The following is a 19,876-nucleotide window of genomic DNA, read 5'->3' as shown; positions in this document are numbered from 1 at the left end:
CTACTTAGTCATAATGTGTACAATTGTATCCAAAAATCATTGTAAACGTCGTCACCTAGTCACAATGTGTACAATTGTACACATGCCCTAATTTGCATAATTGATGAGGTAATTTTTTTTTTTAGTTTTACACAAATTACTATCCAAAATAGTTATAATAAGCATAAAAATTTTTTTTTTTTTAAAGGGTGAAAAGCCACACACACACACACACAACAAAGATTTTTTAAAGGTGAACCTCATTAAAAATAAAGTTATATAAGTTATATATCAATGGAAAGCTTGTGATGTCAGGATACTAAAAATAATTTTTTCCGATTTTTTTGATGGCCAATAAAGCTGAAAAATTAAAAAAAGGAATGAATTTTTGGTCTTTTTAAAGGCGCCCAAAAAGCACCCAAATCAATCGTCTATGACCTTGGGAATGCTCGTGACGTAAGCTCAGGGTTCACAGTCACGTGAACCTACTCGGAAACATGTAAACAAGACTTGCTTCCTGTACTTTGCAAGCTGTCCGGCAAGTCTGATTTTCAGAATAAAGCTTGAAATTAGAGGAATCTTCAAGTTGCTGGTTCCTTCTATATATATTAGAAATAATAGAATTATTGTCAGCACATAAATATTCCGTAAATTTTTGACAAAATCCGTCATAACTCGCTGGGTATAATTGGGTAATTGAGTTTGAATTTCGCGCTGGGATCAATTCCATGCGCAATGCTTGCTGCTACCCTATACCGCTCATGTCATGGACTGAATAAACATGATCGAAAAACAAATTAAATACTTGTTTGTGACATTACCTAATTCTTGATTCATTTGAAAATATCTGATATTTAAAAATATCATCTTGCAGTAATCAATAAAAAAAACGCCGATTTCATCAAATCCAGCCTATAAAGGTTTTCATATTTAGCGCATTGCGGTAAATACATTCTTTCCACGAAATCACGATTGAAAGAAACATACTTTATTATAAAATAAGTACAATTTAGGCTTAGTAGATGGAATTCTGAAATCTGAATAAAATTAAAATATTGTCACTTGTGTCACGATTCTTTAATGATAGTACAATCAGTGTACGGTACTGAAAAAGTGAAACATTCATGTTTTATGGAATACCCCGGGGAATACCGAACACGATGCGTAAAATTCGTCAGGTAGCACTTGCGGTGTGTGTAATTTGATCAAGTCTGCTTTTGTATGCATTTTCTCAATAAAACTTGAAATTAGAGGAATATTCAAGTTGCAAATAATAGAATTATTGTCAAGACATAAATTTTCCGTAAATTGTGGACAAAATCAGTCGAAACTGGCTGGGTATAAGTGGGTTATTGAGTTCGAATTTCGCGCTGTGATCAATTCCATGCGCAAATGCTTGCTGCGACCGGTGACCGGTCATGGCATAATACGAGGGCTGGTCAATAAGTTCTCGCAACTATGGCATATCTCCGCTCATGCATGACTTGGATGACTGTTACTTACGCTAAATACAAGTTTGTACTTTTGTCTTTCAAAACAAATATGTATTAGAGATATTGAATACTTGATTACGTAATGACATTAGCATAAACACAATAGCGTATGGATACTGCCTGATTTATGGTGAAAAGTAGTCAAGAAAATCTCGCGCCAAGTTGAGGTATAGTTACATAATTCCAAATATCTCGAGAATAAAAGTATGGAATCTGACTTGGGACTTAGTAGACCGATAACATAGAAATGATGCTGTACTCTTTTTAGACCTATACCATTTTTATTCAAGATAAGGGATCATGTTGAATATCTCCAATTTTGAGTAGGCTTTATCGCCCATTGTTCTTTACATAATAAGAGATAGAAAGATTAATTAATGACAAAATTTAACAAATGGTACCGGGTTCGATTGGGTATCTACTGATTATTAAAAAGGGAGGTCCCAGTGGTGAAATCACAAACATTTCTTTCTTAATGAACCCTTTGTTTTCAAAAGGTCATGTTTTTGTAATCATAGTAGTACACCATAGAGAGGCTCTGGATTGAATAAGAAATTTGAATTTCGAAAGGTATGTCTAATTTTAGCATAAGACTTAGTACAGCAATTCACTCACACAGTTACTGTTCCGCAAACCTTGTATTAGTCATATTTTTAGCGATTTTTTGATGAAATTTTCTTTTCTTTTTTTCATACATTTTTGGTACTTTTAAGCATGCATACCATCAACGCATGCGCATATTTCTATTTTTATTACAACAATTTCTATTGTCCTGACTATGATCTCTCATACAATACCAATAATCATTTTTTTTTTTTTCATTTTAGAGATAATTTGGATTTTCGCTTCTACCTTGTGGGCTCTTTTCTCACGATTTTCACACCATTTTTGTTTATCGTTAAGGCCTATTTTATAGTGAAGTTCAAAGACGGTCCCTTTCTTCATCTGTGGACGGATAAATTTCTTCTTTCACAATTATGAATTGAATATACTTAGATTACCTCATACCAAAAATAAGGCTTGTAAACTGCTTTGGTCCTTACTTCTGCTTCTTTTTTTATTACACGTTCCACAACTACAATTCAAATTTCCCGCCAATGTTGATAATTTTCAGTGTACATATAGCAATGACTTTATGCAAATGAGATTACGTAATCAAATGTACTCTAATACTAATTGTTATGTGTTTTGAAAGACAAAGGTACAAACTTTATTTATCGTAAGTAACAGTCATCTAAGTCATGCATGAGCGGAGATAAATAATAGTTGCGGATATTATTGACCAACCCTCATATAAATATATTCCATACTTGCTTATCAAGTGACATTCCCTGTTCTTGATTCATTTTAAAATATCTGATTTCTAAAAAATATTGTCTTGCAGTAATCAAAAAAGATTTCATTAAATCCAGCTCATAAAAAGGTTTTCATATCTAGCGCCGTGATCATTCCCCGGTCGGATATCATTCATTGCGCAAAATATTCTTTCCACGAATTTACAATTGAAAGAAACAAATACTTTATAAATACAATTTAGGCTTAGTAGACCGAATATTTGATGGAATTCTGAAATCTAAATTATAATATTGTCATTTCTGCCACAGTTCATGATCGGTGTAGCCCTACTGAAAAAGACAAACATGCATGTAATTGTTGTATGGATGACAGATGGTAGTAGCGAAATACTGAAGAAATTGCAGGGAGCTGATGTCTGGGAGGCGGATATGCCCAAACAGCGCTAGCGCTTCGCTTCACTTCTGCTGTGTATTAGCTGATTTGATCAATCGTTCCTTGATATTTGGAACATTTACAGGAAAAATGTTGCTGATGAAGTAGCAATAAGTTGGAAATATCAGAATGTGAATATCAAATCGGTCAGTTTGTCTGCAAGTACAGTACAGTCGCGGATACCGAACCGTACTCGGCGACTGAGACTCAGTCAGTCACTGAGTTCCCGCTGAGTTCATCCCGTACGTATGTATCTACGAGTTCGCCTATCATACATGACCGGTTGTAACGTTAAGAAATAATCAAAAAATCCTGTACATGTACCTTATTCTATTCCTTCATTTTCTCATTATGATAAGTTCATCTCAACTTGGTGTGACGATCTGAACTGGTAGCACTTAGCAGTTATTTTTTGCGTTCTGTTTTCATTCCGGTTCTTCGGCGAATCTTCGCTCTTCGTGCTTTACTGTAATATTCCCTATGCATATCGTGGATGGCTTGGCATATCCCAAATCACCCCGGCCAGCACTTTTTCCATTTTTATCCACACACTTTATTCAGGAACTTCATTCTTGATTTGATCATGATGTTTCCTTCATGTTATTCTTATTTTATTGAAGATATTTTTCATGTAAAGTAAGTTGGCAATGACTGAATTCGTACATTGGCCTGATGCATGCCACAGTAATGCATGGATATTGTGTTTACAATCAAACCCGGAAGTAACTGTGTGTCCCCGAGCTGACGTCATCAACGAAAGCGCCCAATTTGAACGATTTCGTTTTGTAATTTTTTTGGGGGGGGGTGCCAACAGTGGCGTAACCAGGGGGGTGGCCGGGGGGCAAGCTGCCCCCCCCCCCCCCGGACACAAAAAAACTGGGAAGAAGAGCAAAAAATGGGAAGGGGAAAAGGGGAGAAGGAGAGAAAAAGAGGGAAGAGAAAGAAAAAAGAGAAAAAAGAGGGAAGAAGAAAGAAGAAAAGAAAAAGAGGGAAGAAAAAAGGAAGGAGAAGAGAAAGGGAAGGGGGAAGAGAAAGGGAAAGAAAGAGGAAGAAGATCTATAGGGTCCTACTAATTTCATTGTGAAATTTGTTCTCTGAAACACTGATTTTTTAGCTTCTAATATGCCAAAAAAACAGGAGCTTCAGGACCCTGGACCCCACCAATTTAATGTAAAATATTCTTTTCTGCTTCCTGACACCATAAGCTTTCCATTGATATATAACTTTATTTTTAATGAGGTTCACCTTTAAACTTGGCCCCTTTTTACGTTTTGAAACGTTTTTTGGTAGATATTTATTCTTTTTTTGAGGTAAAAAAATATTGCGCGGTAAGTGGTTCTTTGTAGCCATGCGAGGCGAACTAATTGGATATCCATATTTCGCTGTTAATGGTTCTTTAGACTAGCCCTGCAGTGGGCAAACTAGTTGGATATCCATATTTCGCGATGAGTGGTTTTTTGAAGCCTCGCGGGGCAAACTAGTTGGATATCCATATTTCGCGGTTAGCAGTTCTTTGTAGCCCCGCGGGGCAAACTAGTTGGATATCCATATTTCGCGATGAGTGGTTTTTAAAGCTGCGAGGGCAAACTAGTTGGATATCCATATTTCGCGGTAAGCAATTTTTGTAGCCCTGCGGGGCAAACTAGTTCGATCTCCTCATTTCGCGGTTAGTGGTTTTAACGACCCGTAACCACCCCAATCAGCTGCATGGGGTAAAAGAATTATTTAAAAAATTAATAGCTGAACCCAATTCGGTGTTGTAGAGCACGTACATTCCACTTTGCAAGAGGTTTATAATGAATAAACATAAATGAATAGGTGTTATTATTTCGAATTCACATAATGGTGTTTGATACAGGTCCGCATTAATTTTGTGATACTTACGTCGGGGAGTAACATAATATTCTGTGTGCGTGGCCTAAAAAAGGTCTGTAGTACCAGAGAAGATGTAAGAAAAGGAGGGAGAACAGAATTACATCCTTGAGATAATCCCGTAGGTAATCCTGTCGCACCTATTCATAGTCCTTTATTCTCAAGTAGTTACACATCTACAAGTAGCCTTTGATCATGTTGATGTGATGTGTGTTGTCGACCACGGTTGATTAATTTTCACTCCAGAATTGGAAATATTTCCAATGTTTCTTAGAGAATTCCTTGAAAATATGACACGTGTGTGTTCAGTAGCTGTTGCTCTGATGGGATACCACACGTGGATACAGCTCAAATTACCGTACTTTTCCTGACCAGACAGTCCATGCCAAAATTGTTACTACACCTTTACATTTCATCGAATCTCTTTTTGATGTCTGTCATTTTGAACATCACACTTGAAAGATGTATGCTATGTAGAAACTTTATTTTGCAATTTCATAATTTGCATATTATTAGCATATTTGCAAGAAAAACATGAAAATCAATAAATACCTATATTTTTCACAATTTCAATATTTTATTAGAAATTAAGCATGTAGGCCGTTTGTTATGACTTGATGAATGAAGCTGTTAAACAGATTTTGATATTTTTTGCTTATTTTTCCTTTTTTGCCCCAAAATGTGTAAAAATCAAAAAAATTTGGATGACCTATATTTTCTTTTAATATTTATAAAATTTCTTAATTTAGGTATAATACAGTGCAGAAAAAGATGTCAAAAAAATCTGTTCAACAGATTTCCAATAAATTGTTCCATTTTCCATTTTGGGTTAAATACTCAATTTTCATGCGCGGGATATTTGAAACATAAAATGAAAACATGTCCATTGCACTTTTTCCTCGAGATGTACTATAATATTAAGGTTACGGATATATTATAATCCCTTCTTATCTTCACTGATCCATCAGATACCTATTGTTATGAATGATCAATGAAAAGGTTCAGAACTGGGCTACTAATGGTCTGTCAAGTATCTTATGTTATTTTCATGACTGTGTCAACTCAAAAATCATGCAAGGTCGAATGTAGGAAAAGTACGATCAGTTGAGCTGTACTACAAGAAAGAAATGTAGTTTTGTAAAAATTCCCACAAAATCCGCCCATTTTGGAACATTATATTAATTATTTAGGGAGAGTTGTTTTAGGATTTTGTTAGAAAAGGGATGATTGTTGATCATGTTTATTTTATTGTTTTATGTATTTTCCTGTCATTTCCTGCAAACCTAATAAAGATATTTTGATAATTGAAAATAGTCTGTATCATAAATCGTAGAGGTTGACAGTTAGCAGCCTGGACAACCGATTCTTTAGAAATGCTTAGTCGGGCTGAAAGTCGATCGATACATGTTAAAATCAGCACAATTCAGAGATACACCTTTTTGCTATGAAATTAATTTTCTCGGTCAAATATAAAGCAATATTTTTTTTTTTCTTCAGTAATGTCAGTTAAAAACTTGGTGCTTGGATATACATTATTTTTGCAAATCCTGGTGTTAAAATTAAGCATCAAATTGTGTCTTTTAGTGTGATATTTTTGATTTTTATAGGCCTTCAGTTCGCACGCGAGCTTTTTACGGAATTCATTTTTTAGTGTCTCAAACTAATATAGTTTGCTAAAGAAAGATATTTCCCACCTCTGTAAAGCACATCGTGTGGGTCTATTATTATAGTTTTGTTAGAATTTCCGTTTTTATTTTACCCTTTTTCCCTTCATACTCCGAAAATGTCTAACTCATTACTTTTATCTCGAGAGCAACCAACAGAAATAGTCGATATTTCCTTTGTTGTTTATCCAGGTCAATTTTCCATTGAAAGCAAATTGCCCGACCAGCGATTTGGTAGCCCAAATCCCCAATTGAGTGTTCTGGTTAAACATGATCAGTAGGAGCGCTATAGGCCTGGGAATTTCTTTGCTATATTGAAGTTCTAGCAACACTGTAGCCATGCCGGTATTCCTATTAAACCCAGGGATATCGATCCACAATGCTAGTATTAGCCTTAGATTTCACTCGTTGATTTTGAAAAATGGTCAGCCGGCAGTTAAAATAGTGAAATGAAAACGCAAATTCTGACAAAACTATGATATATCGCTCACGGTGATGTGCGTTAGAAAGTTGGGAAAATCCTTCATTAGCGAACTATCTTACTTTGAAAAGCTAAAAGGTTGATCCAAAAAAGGCTCGCGGACAGAGTTTAAGCCTATCAAAATCGAAAATCTTACACTAAATGACTAAATTTCACGCCTAAGTTTAACACTAGAATTTGGAAAAAAAATACAGTATCAAGCACTACAATTTTTCCTGACATTTACTGAAAAAAATGAAAATGATTGCTTTTCATTTGGCCGAGAAAATTAATTTTACATCGAAAAGGTGTAACTAAAAATTTAGCTCATTTCAACACCAAATTCGATCGTTTGTATTGCCTCATTAAATGACTGAGTGAGCCTTGCCAAACAAAAGAATCGGTTGTGCAGGCTGCTAACTGTTGAAAGAGTCAACAAGCGTCAGGAATTATAATTTGCCATGGAACTTCGGTCATATTTTATTTGAAATATAACTGGATGTTAGGGTCTGCATGCATGGTATGCATAGTATGATGATATACAGACAGTGACCTTTCCCTAAAACTAGTAAGCAGCAACTTGTGTATCACACCCAACGCACTGAAGAGTCTATTGTTCTATTGTGTCCGATTTGAGCGCTGACATATTGGAAAATGTTGCCAATCAATATTAATGTAGTCGTGCGATCGACACCTGCAACTGTTCAATTGGGCGACTTTATTGTTAGGTGCTTTTATTCATACATTGGGCGTATCGAGCTGTATCGGTTGGTCCGCAATTATATTTAATATAGTATACACTTCTAGTGCCCGTTTCTATTCATCGTTATGTATTCTTCTCCCGTGCATTATTTTTGCGAACTACCCTTCATAGCCCAAATTATATAAACCTGCACGCTAAACAATGCATTATCTAAAACCCGCACGCTAAACAATATATTCTAGATAATACGTGCACGCTCAAATACTAGAAATACTACTTTCACATAATTATATAGTAGAGTTAGGTGGCGCTTTCGACACAGAGGTCACATAACTATATAATTGTCTGTTTGATATATATATACCATCAAAAAAGTACGAATATACATTCTGTGGTGTTAACATTGTATATTTACAAACGGTGTTCTATTTTGCAAATATCATTGTCATAAATTATGATTAATGACCTCAAATAAATCAAACATCAAATGAGAATAATCGAGCTTCTATTAATTAAAAAGTGCCAAAAACAGGTGGATCATAATTATACAAGGTGACACCATTGCAAAATATTCAGCATTTTACAAATGAAATACATGTAGGCCTATATCTAAAATAACATGGCCGGGCCCGGGAAACACACACTAGCGCATAATATCATGATCATGCTTTATAATACTGAACAAATTGTAAAATCCCAATGTCGTTTGTTTTAATATAGCCTGAGTAGATTTTAAAGTTCAAATTATAGAGCTATAAAGTCCAGTTGATATGTTTTTTTTCTCATCTCAATTCACCGTAGTACTAGTCGGACATCTAAATTGGTCGTTTCCAGGTGAACTGGTTCAGTGTTCTCTGTGTTCGAAACCACGATATTAAATGATCACAACATAAAGTCAATTTGTTACAAACCATGCGTGAATAAGTTACTAAAGTATGACGTATGGCGCAATCGATACCATTGATAGCTAGCTTATACAGGGATTGATTTTCTTTACCAGTTAAATGCTACCTATCTGGTCAATGGCATGGCCTGACGGTGTTTTTAAAATGTAAGATATTTTTCCTAATATTAAAACTAATATAATGAATGCAGCAATTAATATTGCCTATTGTTTTAATACACTCAAAGTGTATGACGGATAATGTACTCGTGCAAATGCATTCGTCCATGGAGTTATTGCATTTAGCTCTCGAGCCTATCGGCTCTCGAGCTAAATGCAATAACTCCACGGCGCGTGCGATTATCTTGACGAATACATACACTCAGTTCATTATCCTTATCATAATAGGCCTACAAGTATGATTTGCTTTGCTTTATTGATTGATTCAGAAATAGTATGGCTATATGCTTCTCGAGTTATCAGCAAATATATCACATTTGAGGTCCAGGGTAGACTCCTATATACGCGATGCTCATGTAAAATACTATGGTAGGCCTATACATAATAAAACACGATATGGACCGCGGCTAATGTCCTTAAAAATACTACAGTAGGAGTGATATCATAATTACTTCAAATCCTTATATGTAGACCTATTGGCAAACAATGTAGACAACTTACTTGTGTAGATTCTTATATCCGCCACACAGAGCGCACACTTTGCCTATGCTGCTGAACTGTCCGTAGCGAAGTTGGGATGGACTAGTACAAAAGGTACCTCTCGTTCGTATAGGCGCCTTTACGTGACTTTCGTTTCATCACTTGTAGCCTGCCTATTATAACGTTAATACGCTGGTCAGGTCAGTTACCGATTTAATGGCGGAAGCCCTTTGTCTCGAACAAAAGGTACCTCTCGATGAATAGCGTGTCGGGAACTCCAATTGGCACAAAGGAACAATAAGCGTTACATAATCTATTTCTTCTCCTTCCTATATAAACTCCTTGTTAGTAACCATTGGTTACTGCTCCAAGCCTTGGCCCATACACCTGTTCCGAATTTTGATATGCCGTAGGCTTTGTGTTGTGATCATTTCGATCAGTGTTTCGTAACAAAGAAAGCGTGATCCAGTTGGCCTAGCAACGGTCATATTATAACGTGCACTACGACAGCGAATTGCTATCAATGGATGTTGCCATTTTAACCACTTCTAACTTTTGGTAAGCCCAAAATGAATCAATAAAATCGTGTATAAGATATTTGCGGGGAGTATTTGGGCGCTATTAAAAAAATTTAGAAAATAAGTGGGCACTTCTGGGTTGGGTATCTATAGATTCTATAGAATTTAAGTATGATATATTTTCGATGGTAATATATTTTCACTTTCAAAGTTTGTAGTTTTCATAATTGCAATTTCTGAATATTATATAAAAAAGCACGAATAAGTCTATAAATGTAAGAGTATCGGATCATTTTGAATGTTAATAAATGCGAAACGCCGGCGGTAGACACCAGCGATATCAGAGATTACCGCGATTCTTGCAGTAGCTTTTATGAATAGAATACAATAGTGGATACAATAGCGGATACAATAGAGCTCTCTTACGGGCAAATAAACCTCGTCGCGTTTTGCTAAATTTCACTTCTTCTTTTTCATGAACTAACCGTTATTTCATTAAGTAACCGTTATTTTTAAAACTTGGCAAAAAATCGACCGATGTTTTTAATATAGTCTCAGATAGTCTCATACTTGTCTCATACTTAACACCAATTAATATTTTGTAACAGAAATTATATTATACAGGTTTATACACACATTGCTGGGTTATTACAAGAGTCAATAAACATTCAATTAACTATAGATGATGGACTTAGTTTTGTGCCATGTAGTTTTCTGAAGTAAATAGCCCATTGTGTAGTTTCCAATACATATAGACCTAATCACAAAGTAGACATTCAGTATGCTGGCCATGACCTGCCTACCTAGCTTTAATTTACCAATCAGTTATGTGTATTGTCAGCATGTGATGGCTATAAGCCAATTACAAACATGTTTATAAAAAAAAAGGCTACTCAATTACTACACTCAACAACTCATTACCAAATTTAAGGGATAATTTAGTCCCTGTCATGTAGGGCAGGATTAGATAAAGGCATACAATCTAGGGTATGAGATATTAGGAATAATTTCCTAGACTCTTAACCACAAAGTTGGTGGGCTACAAGCTATTCAAGACACATGGCATGTAAGGGATAAACTGTGCATATGAGATGTTGGGGCAAGTGGCATCATTTCACTGCCGTGAAAAAAGACATAAAATCATAAGTATATAAACCATCACTGAAATGGAACCTTTCACCGTGCTCAACACTTATATTGCCCTTAATACATGTACTAGGTGGAAAGAAGTCAAGGTGAGCGAAGCGCATTTTAGACTCATTTTGAGGCAATTTGCTGAGTGACCTTACATATCTTAAAATCCTGACGTGATGGACAGATTCTGACTTCAGATTACATAACACTTTTACCCCAGTAGCAAAATCATTGTTGTCCAGTGTAATAGATGAGTAATCATCCATGGATTTAATATTAATTAGACGTAGTCAAGATTAATAAGAAGTAATAAAGGTTCATCGAAGGTATAAACGATGAAAATATCGCTGAGCAAGCACGTGTGGATGACACTGTGACCCGGGACTGTGACAGATCAGGCTGAACTAGTCATATTCTTTAAATATACTCTGGTTTAGTCCGGCCAGGTCATTAGCAGAATTAACTTATACTGACACTCGCAGAGTTTAAAAGCTTGATGACATCACCGTCGTTGGTCTCTTTATATGTCACTATTTAATATTACTGCAATCTGTTAAGTCTTAACCAATAGTGTTCTAGGTTAAATCCCTGGGACGAACCAGAGGAAGTTCAGTTACAGGAACACATTTGAAAATAGTTGGTTTGGTTAAATATAGCAACCGGGTGCAACACTTTGCCGGTACGGTAGGACGATAAGAAGGCAGGCAAGATTTTCTTCTTCTGTTCATCGCTTTGTTAAAATCAACAATGAATAACTACATAATTTTATTATTAATAGGTAAGTTCTGATGATATTTTATTTGTATTTCTTTAACTGATTTACGCTTGTTACTTAGGGTCGGCATAAGCATAATGTTTGTGACAATAAGTGATGCAGCTTGATCTAGAGCGTAATATAATAAGAATAATAGCCCTAGGGTCTAGATTTAGGAATATTATGGTCATGAAGGCCTACTAGGCTATTCCAGCAAATAATTGCACACACTATATAGAGTAGTAAATTTTCAACAAATAGACCAGACAAAATTCGGCTTACGTAAGGCATTTATTAGTAAAAGTTGATCACCCTGTATCATTACTAATTTGGACCTGATAAATCCAAAAATTGGCGGTGCCAAAGCGTTATTTTGAGAATATGACCCACAATATGACCCCAGATATGACCACATAGGGTTACTAGTATACAGGGGTCAACATTTTAACATGCTCCGATTTCACTCATTAGCATATCAAATGTTTGTGTGTACAACCTGTGGCTGTGGAGTTATGTGCCAAAAAGGGTCAACGGTCAATATTTTCAAGTTCAGGGGTCAAAAATTTAAGTTGTTCCGATTTTCATGAACTTATATCAAATTGTTTGTCTAGCTTCAGCAGGATGTGGTAAAAAGATAGGTTTTCACTATCTGTGATGTATAGTTAATTAATCTGTTACATGGCAATACCGTTTAAGGTCTATAGCTTCTAATGGCAATTGTCCTGTTAAATAGGTTATCAGTTCTACCCAAGCAACTGTACATCATGTGGAAACCTTTCTACTGCCTGAAATTGCCCAAACAATTTGGGACAAGTTTCATAAAAATCGGAGTAGCCCAACTTTGATTATTGACTTGAGTACAACTTGAAAATTGACCTTCGACCCTTTTTGGCACATAAGTCCGTAAGGGACGCACCATTAGACTTCAAGGGGGGCTAGGAAGTTGGGGCCGGGGAAAAAAGCCGAAGGCGGTGAAGTTTTGTTTTTTTTCATTTGTCATAAAATTTGTATTTTATCACGGATTTCAAAAAAAGTCAAAATTATTTGATATCAGAAGGACATTCCTCGGATTTAGAATGCAATTCGATATGTCTTGTGTACTCTCAGCGAGTCAGCTCCCACAAAAAAAACCTGTGCAAACGTTAATATCCGATTCCTCAAGCTTAGTCACAGGCATGACATGACTCACGTTGGAGCTACGATATTAAGGGTAAAAGTGTCAATATCAAGTTAGAAAATTCAGCTGCCAGACCTGATTCACAGACATTCTGTCGGTTCTTGTGCACCAGAAGTTACATGTCGCTGATTGGTAATTCTGATAATTTAATTTGTCAACATTTACTTTATGATCAATCAAACAGCACAGCATAAACTCAGCAAAGTTTCATGTTTTACTAAGATTACATGTTAACAACCATTAGTCTCCTTCCCAGCTCCTTCGTCTCCGAAGAAATAAAACAAAACTCAGTTGAGAATGAGACAGTGGCGTAGATTTCTTTTTAACATTGGGGGTGGGAGATGGGGTTGAAAATATTTCTTGAAGTATAGTGGATCCAGCATCTTTTGGCGACCCAATAATTTTATCAACAATGCGCGCGAAAATTTTTGCCATATTGAAGCTAAAATTATGAAACATGGTGCAAAGGTTGAATATATGTGACACAATTTGGTCCATGGGGGCCAAAGGAGGCATTTTTGAAAATTGAGTTACTGTAATTATTACAATATACATACTAGCATACTTGGTTCTTAATTTATGAAGTTTTTTGATGTCTATTTATATTTATGTATTTTATTGTTTTTAACTCCATATTTTTACCTTTATCTCAATTTGCCGCCTTTGGCCCCCATGGACCAGATCGTGTCACATATGCGCGCGAAGCGGGCAAAAATTTGGACCTTTTTTGGCTAAAATGGCTAAATATGAGGTTATTTGGTCACAAATCCACATACAGGCGTCAACATTGGGGGGATGATTGATGGATCATCCCCCCTAGCAAAATATTGGGGGGATTTACCCATCCCCCCGGATCTACGCCTATGGAATGAGATTAACCGGGACATGCTATTGTGAAAAAAGCGTCAGGACACTGTACTGAAAGATTCTACTTGAAGCCTTTTAAGGGCTGGGGTATGAGCGACCTTGAAGTACCGGTATCTGGAGAGGGGAAGCAATGAGTTACCCCAAATCACAGCGGCAGGTAATGACTGGGCCGCCGAGTGCTAATATATATTTATTTTGGAAGGTTCGTGTTTGTTTTAAATTTTGGGGCGTTTTTCCAAAATTTGATATTTTGGGTGATATTTCCAAAAGCGACATGCCAAAGACAACTCTTTGGGCACATAGTTTGTTATTGTTATTGCAGTTCTTTTCCACATACCTACGTTAACATTCGATTGGGTGATTTACTAATATTATATATTTTATGACTGCAATTTGGCGTTTTCAATGCGTTTTACACGTATCATGAAATTAACGCAAATATCTAGTCACGCTGCTTTTAGAATTTTTACCTGATCGTCGGCTTTTGCAGGCAACAGAATGCAGATCGGCTCACGATAGATGTCGTATTCCTCTATGTGGTTCACTTATTGATAAAATGAGTTTGTATTCCTTGTAACAACACACACATTGCCGTCTGGTAACCGGGTCTGGTACTGATTTTGGGACAGCCATAGACTTCAGCGCCGTATCAAATCTCATAAACCACACGACTGACGACTATGTGTTTATGTTTCCCGCACGAAAGCTTGTGTCTACATCTATTACTATACTTCTTTGGAAACGTTGACCTTTGACCATTCTTTGTATAACGCCCTGATATGACCTTGATATGTTCGCTTGATTGGGTACGTTATAGCATCCATTTCATTGAGTTGTTAGGACTTGGTCAGTAGATAATCAGTCCAAGAGAATGCCAAATATGGATCAGGAGTATTACATAATAATACCCTGCTATGACAATAGCTGCACTAGGTTAATCGTATAATCTCCTTATGTGGTTAGCATGGCTGGGCCAGGAAATCCACAAGGTCAGCCAATGTATTTACATGTATTCGGTACATGTGCCATATCTTTTACAATGGGTGATAAATTTCTGGTTTGTTTTATTTCAAAACGCAACAGTCGATATTCTAAAGCTTGGTCCAAATCCAAGAGAAGAACCAACTCTAGTAATTTATGTGGTTTCAAATTATATCGGGTGTTGCCTTTTTGATAGAAATGGTGTTTGTTGATGTGCACAGTTTCCCATTAGATCATAACATGCTGTTGTACATCCAAGGTCAAAGGTCTTTTAATCCATATTTGGCGTTGTTCTGGGACTGATAATACTATACAGGGATACAATAGTTAAACATGGTGTGTGAGCATGGTGAAAGACTTATTATTGATTAGGCGAGGACATAATAGGCACAGGTCCTTTGCGTGTATAGCTGAAAATTATAATAGAATGTGTGAATAGAATGTTTGGAATTTTGCAACTAAAATACTAACTGCATTCTGCATTATGTATTTATTTATTTATTTAGGCCTATGCCTATTTATCTATTTACTGACTTATTTATTTATTTTATTTATTTGGTATATTAGTTAGTAGGCCTAGTTCAATAGTAATATTCCATGATAGGCCTACGTCGGTTTATTATTGATTGTTGATAACTTGACAACTTGATTAATTGATCGTTTGATAGTCATTTCACATTATATCCCTAGTTTATAGGCCAATTTGAATAGCATCGTACATTAGATAAATAGACCTATCAGTATTGATTTATTCTATTCAGCAATATCAAGGATTACTATCAAACTTCTCATAGCTAATTGTCAGTTGGCTCAGTGGTAACGCAGTAGGTTTTACAACACGGAGGTCCCGGGTTCGATTCCCACCTCTGCCTATTTTTTGCAAGGCTGAGAAAAAATGAAATTTCTGGACTGCAAACTTATTTGGCGCGCGATCTGAGCTGGTCCTTTTCTGGTGGCTGTGTCTGTTACAGGCACACTCCTCTGCATCCAAACCAGGTTCACGCTCATTACACCTCCCTTAAACAACCTTAACATTTTTGCTTGTATCCGTCCAGGTGTCTTTGTGGCCTTGGGAGCTGCTTTACCATTCTTCGCTAATGAACATAGAGATTTTAAAGGTGCACCAGCATTTGACAATGACGGAATCCGTGCACCCGCCGATCAAACAATTTTACAAGTCTCCTATCACTCGTCCAGTGCATCTGATTATGATTCCACACCATCAGATGGTGGTGGTGATACCAACCCAACTCCACCAACAGACCCTCCAGGTGGAAATCCAACACAACCTTCAGACGACTCAAACTGTAAGTTTAAGGGAACAACCCAAAAGTTCGATGAAGCCCTATAAACGAAAGTCCTTTCATTAGAAGGCTAACCCCCTCCCCTCTAACGTAAGTGACAAATATCGAAAATTCCAACCCGTATATTCATATAGGTTACAAAGGCCGTCGCTATATGGTGCATGGGGTTGTGGAGGGGGTGCGACAATGCTAGGATATTGATCATGTTTATGGAAGAAACGAATATTGCATTCTATTTTAACATATTTTTTCATTATCTATTTTGGCACGGAAAAAAATAGGACTTGCTGGATTTTCAAATAAAAAAGAATGTGGTATGAAACACAACACGTTTTCGACATCATTCGCCAAAGGTTAGAAAAAGTGGTCAGAAAACGTTTAAATGTCGGGTTATTATAAAGGTTATATAAAGGGTAAAAACATTTTCATATTAAAGATTTGAAAACATTTTGATAACCTCCTGCAAATATTCTAACATAATGTTCTTTAAACAATATTTTACAATAACTTTTTGAAAACATTTTAGAAATAGTTTTGTAGTATGTTTTCATACATAGGCCTAACGTTTTTTCTTGACGGTAAAAATGACGTTTATATAACCAGGAGATGAGACTGCTCAGGTTAAATGTCGGGACCTAGGTCACAATTTGAGAAGAAATGATATGCCAAGTTCGAAGTTCCCTAATCGGTCCATGAGTGACCAAACCGTTCCTGGTAAGCCGTATACTTCTATTAAAGTATATGCAGTCTACATGTTCTTTGACAAGGGGCAGTCTTCAGTGAACAGCTCTCTTTTTCAGAGCCAACAAACCTTTAAATTTAGCAGATCGGCGAGGTATGCTTGTTTTCTGTAGACAAGGGGCAGTCTTCAGTGAACGGCTCTTTTCAGAGCTACCAAAACCTTTTAAATTAGCAGATAGGCGAGATCTGCTTGTTCTCTGATGACAAGGGACAGTCTTCAGTGATCGGCTCTTTTCAGAGCCACCAAACCTTTAAAGTCAGCAGATAGGCGAGGTCTGCTTGTTTCTGTAGACAAGGGTAGTCTTCAGTGAACGGCTCTTTTCAGAGCCACCAAAACCTTTTAAATTATCAGATAGGCGAGATCTGCTTAATCTCTGTTGACAAGGGGCAGTCTTCAGTGAACGGCTCTTTTCAGAGCCAACAAACCTTTAAATTCAGCAGATAGGCGAGGTCTACTTGTTTCTGTAGACAATAGGTAGTCTTTGGTGAACGGCTCTTTTCAGAGCCACCAAAAACCTTTTAAATTAGCAGATAGGCGGGATCTGCTTGTTCTCTGATGATAAGGGTAGTCTTCAGTGAACGGCTCTTTTCAGAGTCATCAGTAGGCAAGGGGCGGTCTACATGTCTCATTGTCCTGAAGAAGTCAGAGCTACTCCTGACGAAAGCTTGACAGTTCTAAACTTGTCCGACGGCGAGCCCGCTAAAAAAACCACTAATTGTTATGAATTCCCGTCGTAAAAGCCTATCCCACAATTTCCCTGATGACCCGACATTTTGATGTTATTAAAACGTTTTACCAAAACCAAAACCCCAAAATATAACATGTTTAAAACGTTTTAAAAACGTGATTGCTCGGACAGTTGCTTTTAAAATGAACTTACATGACGTTTCAGGTTGCAGTACTGCACTCCATAATGATTTGAAATCATTCTGAAGAAACCACTGTAAAATCTAAATATCGTACTTCGGAAAATACTCAAATTAGACAATTATATTTTAAATCCATAAAAAAAGATAACCTTTGACCGATGTTTTAACTACTTTTTTTACAAACGTAATCGAACTTTTTGACACCCTCCTCCCTAACGAAAGGACTTTCGTTTATAGGGCTTCATCGAACTTTTGGGTTGTTCCCTAACTGCGGACAGGTTATTATTTGTTGCTAAATATCTATCATGGACTATTAAAAATTCAATTTGCAATGAGATATCAATTACATAATGTATAAACAAATATCTTCCATATTACCATCATGTCTTATTTTCGCATATTTTCTGTTTTCTTATTACAGCTGCAATACTACTTACTAGTGCTGGTGGCATTACCCTAGGTGTCATCCTAGGACTAGCTCTCGCAGTTGGAATTGCTGTTGCTATTGCTATTTTTGTCATCAAAAAGAAAGGTTAAACTTTTTTTGTGAAGAAATTAGAACGTGTTTTCTCAACATCAAGCAACCCGCTTTCATCAGACACACATTTGGTGGAAATCCTTCGTGACATAAATGAGGAGGTCATCAGCTATTTTTATATTCAAAGTTCTTTCCTTTGTATCACATCACATCACATCACATCACTCTTAATCAAACTCCGGACGGTAAGCTTAGACAATGTTGGACTGTCTGACTGTCAATAATCCGGAAGCCATTTCAATATAGGTGTATCGAGAACAATAATCGAAAAGGATAATTTTATTCTGTGGACTTGTTAAACATTTTCGTGGCTTCTAAGTAGTGTTCTTCTTTTAATCTATACAAAATAAGATCATCTGCATCTTGTATGTAAGTAAAATGCACTTCATACTGGTGTCATAGGACCACGACATGAAAAACAACGACCTGGGAAATGTATAGTAATGGCGGATATCGTTGCACAAGACAACTTAAGTGGCTAGCACCACCAGATACATTTACATCTCTTAAGTGTAGCTTAATTGAAACCACACAGTCACGATTGTGCATGCGACAAACATTTTTTCCGTCATGGCGGTTTAACTCTAAATTTACACTTGATTTAGGTGTAATTTGTGTTGGGTCCATCCGCTATAATTTTTTATATATAATGATTGTTTGTACTATATTTGTTTTTGTGTGTCTCATATTTGAAAGACCAATGTTTAATTGCAATATATCGAAACCGCAAACCAAAACTGGGTGCTGTGATGTACGAGATTGGGCTACGAATATTCTTTTTACCAAGTTCATGAAGTTGACAATAGGAATTTGCTTCATATTGCATGACTTTCTTGTGATGACTTTTAAGAGGTGTCTATTTTCAGAAAAATAGATGAGGTTGTTAATTCTATATACATGACGAGTTTATGTAGATATTAAATGTGCTGTTTTCTGTTCATGCATGAAATTGGCTGTAATCAAGTGAATTTGGTGAATGACTCACTTTCAGTCCAGATTGACACCCAGCATCTTCAAATTGGTTAAATTTGGACAAAAATAGGATATTTTTTATTGAATTAACGCTTGTCCAATTGTTTTTCCCGTATCAACAAAATGGCAATGAAATTCCTAGTGACCTAAGTTCCCAAAATATATAGTCAATTATACCATATACATACATCCCTGGTATCTGAATTTTTCGTACTATACTAAGAAACAGATATTATCATAAGGAAGTTATCTAGTCCACATAGTCTCCTTCACAGCCGGTTTCTGTCGTGTATGTTTGCGAATGAGCCACATGCAGGCTGGGCCGGTCCGAGACTACTAGCGCAAAGTATCTGTTTAAGGAAAAATGCTATCAATGAAATAATTAATATATTAAACATACATTTTGTTTTGTCAACGATCAAAATCTGTTCACATATAAAGTTTTTAGGATCTACAATATTTGACATTAAACTTCACTTTTGCACAATAACTTCACAGAAGTATTATAGTCCTCAGTACATTCAGTCTTTTTGATTATAATGTGCTTGTAACTAACATAATAAACGATAGCTTGCGAT

General features: G+C 36.3%; 1 protein-coding gene across 1 annotated transcript; it reads left to right on the top strand.

The window, feature by feature from the left end:
* The first annotated feature begins 11,527 nt into the window (after positions 1-11,527).
* LOC140152918 (uncharacterized) lies at positions 11,528-19,648 on the top strand. Its single transcript, XM_072175458.1, has 3 exons — positions 11,528-11,872; positions 15,929-16,180; positions 18,210-19,648. Exons 1-3 carry the CDS (start codon positions 11,842-11,844, stop codon positions 18,323-18,325), a joined length of 399 nt encoding a protein of 132 aa, XP_072031559.1. The 5' UTR covers positions 11,528-11,841; the 3' UTR covers positions 18,326-19,648.
* Positions 19,649-19,876: the final 228 nt, after the last annotated feature.

The sequence above is a fragment of the Amphiura filiformis genome, chromosome 5 (genome assembly GCF_039555335.1).
Source record: "Amphiura filiformis chromosome 5, Afil_fr2py, whole genome shotgun sequence".
NCBI classification, from domain to species: Eukaryota; Metazoa; Echinodermata; class Ophiuroidea; order Amphilepidida; family Amphiuridae; genus Amphiura; species Amphiura filiformis.
Note: the sequence above shows the minus strand (reverse complement) of the source record. Positions and strands in the feature narration are given on the sequence as shown.

Coding starts and splice junctions, on each gene's coding strand:
- LOC140152918 (XM_072175458.1), top strand. CDS start 11,842: ATGAATAACTACATAATTTTATTATTAATAG. Junction 11,873..15,928: donor CATAATTTTATTATTAATAG/GTAAGTTCTGAT, acceptor GTATCCGTCCAG/GTGTCTTTGTGGCCTTGGGA. Junction 16,181..18,209: donor ACCTTCAGACGACTCAAACT/GTAAGTTTAAGG, acceptor TTCTTATTACAG/CTGCAATACTACTTACTAGT.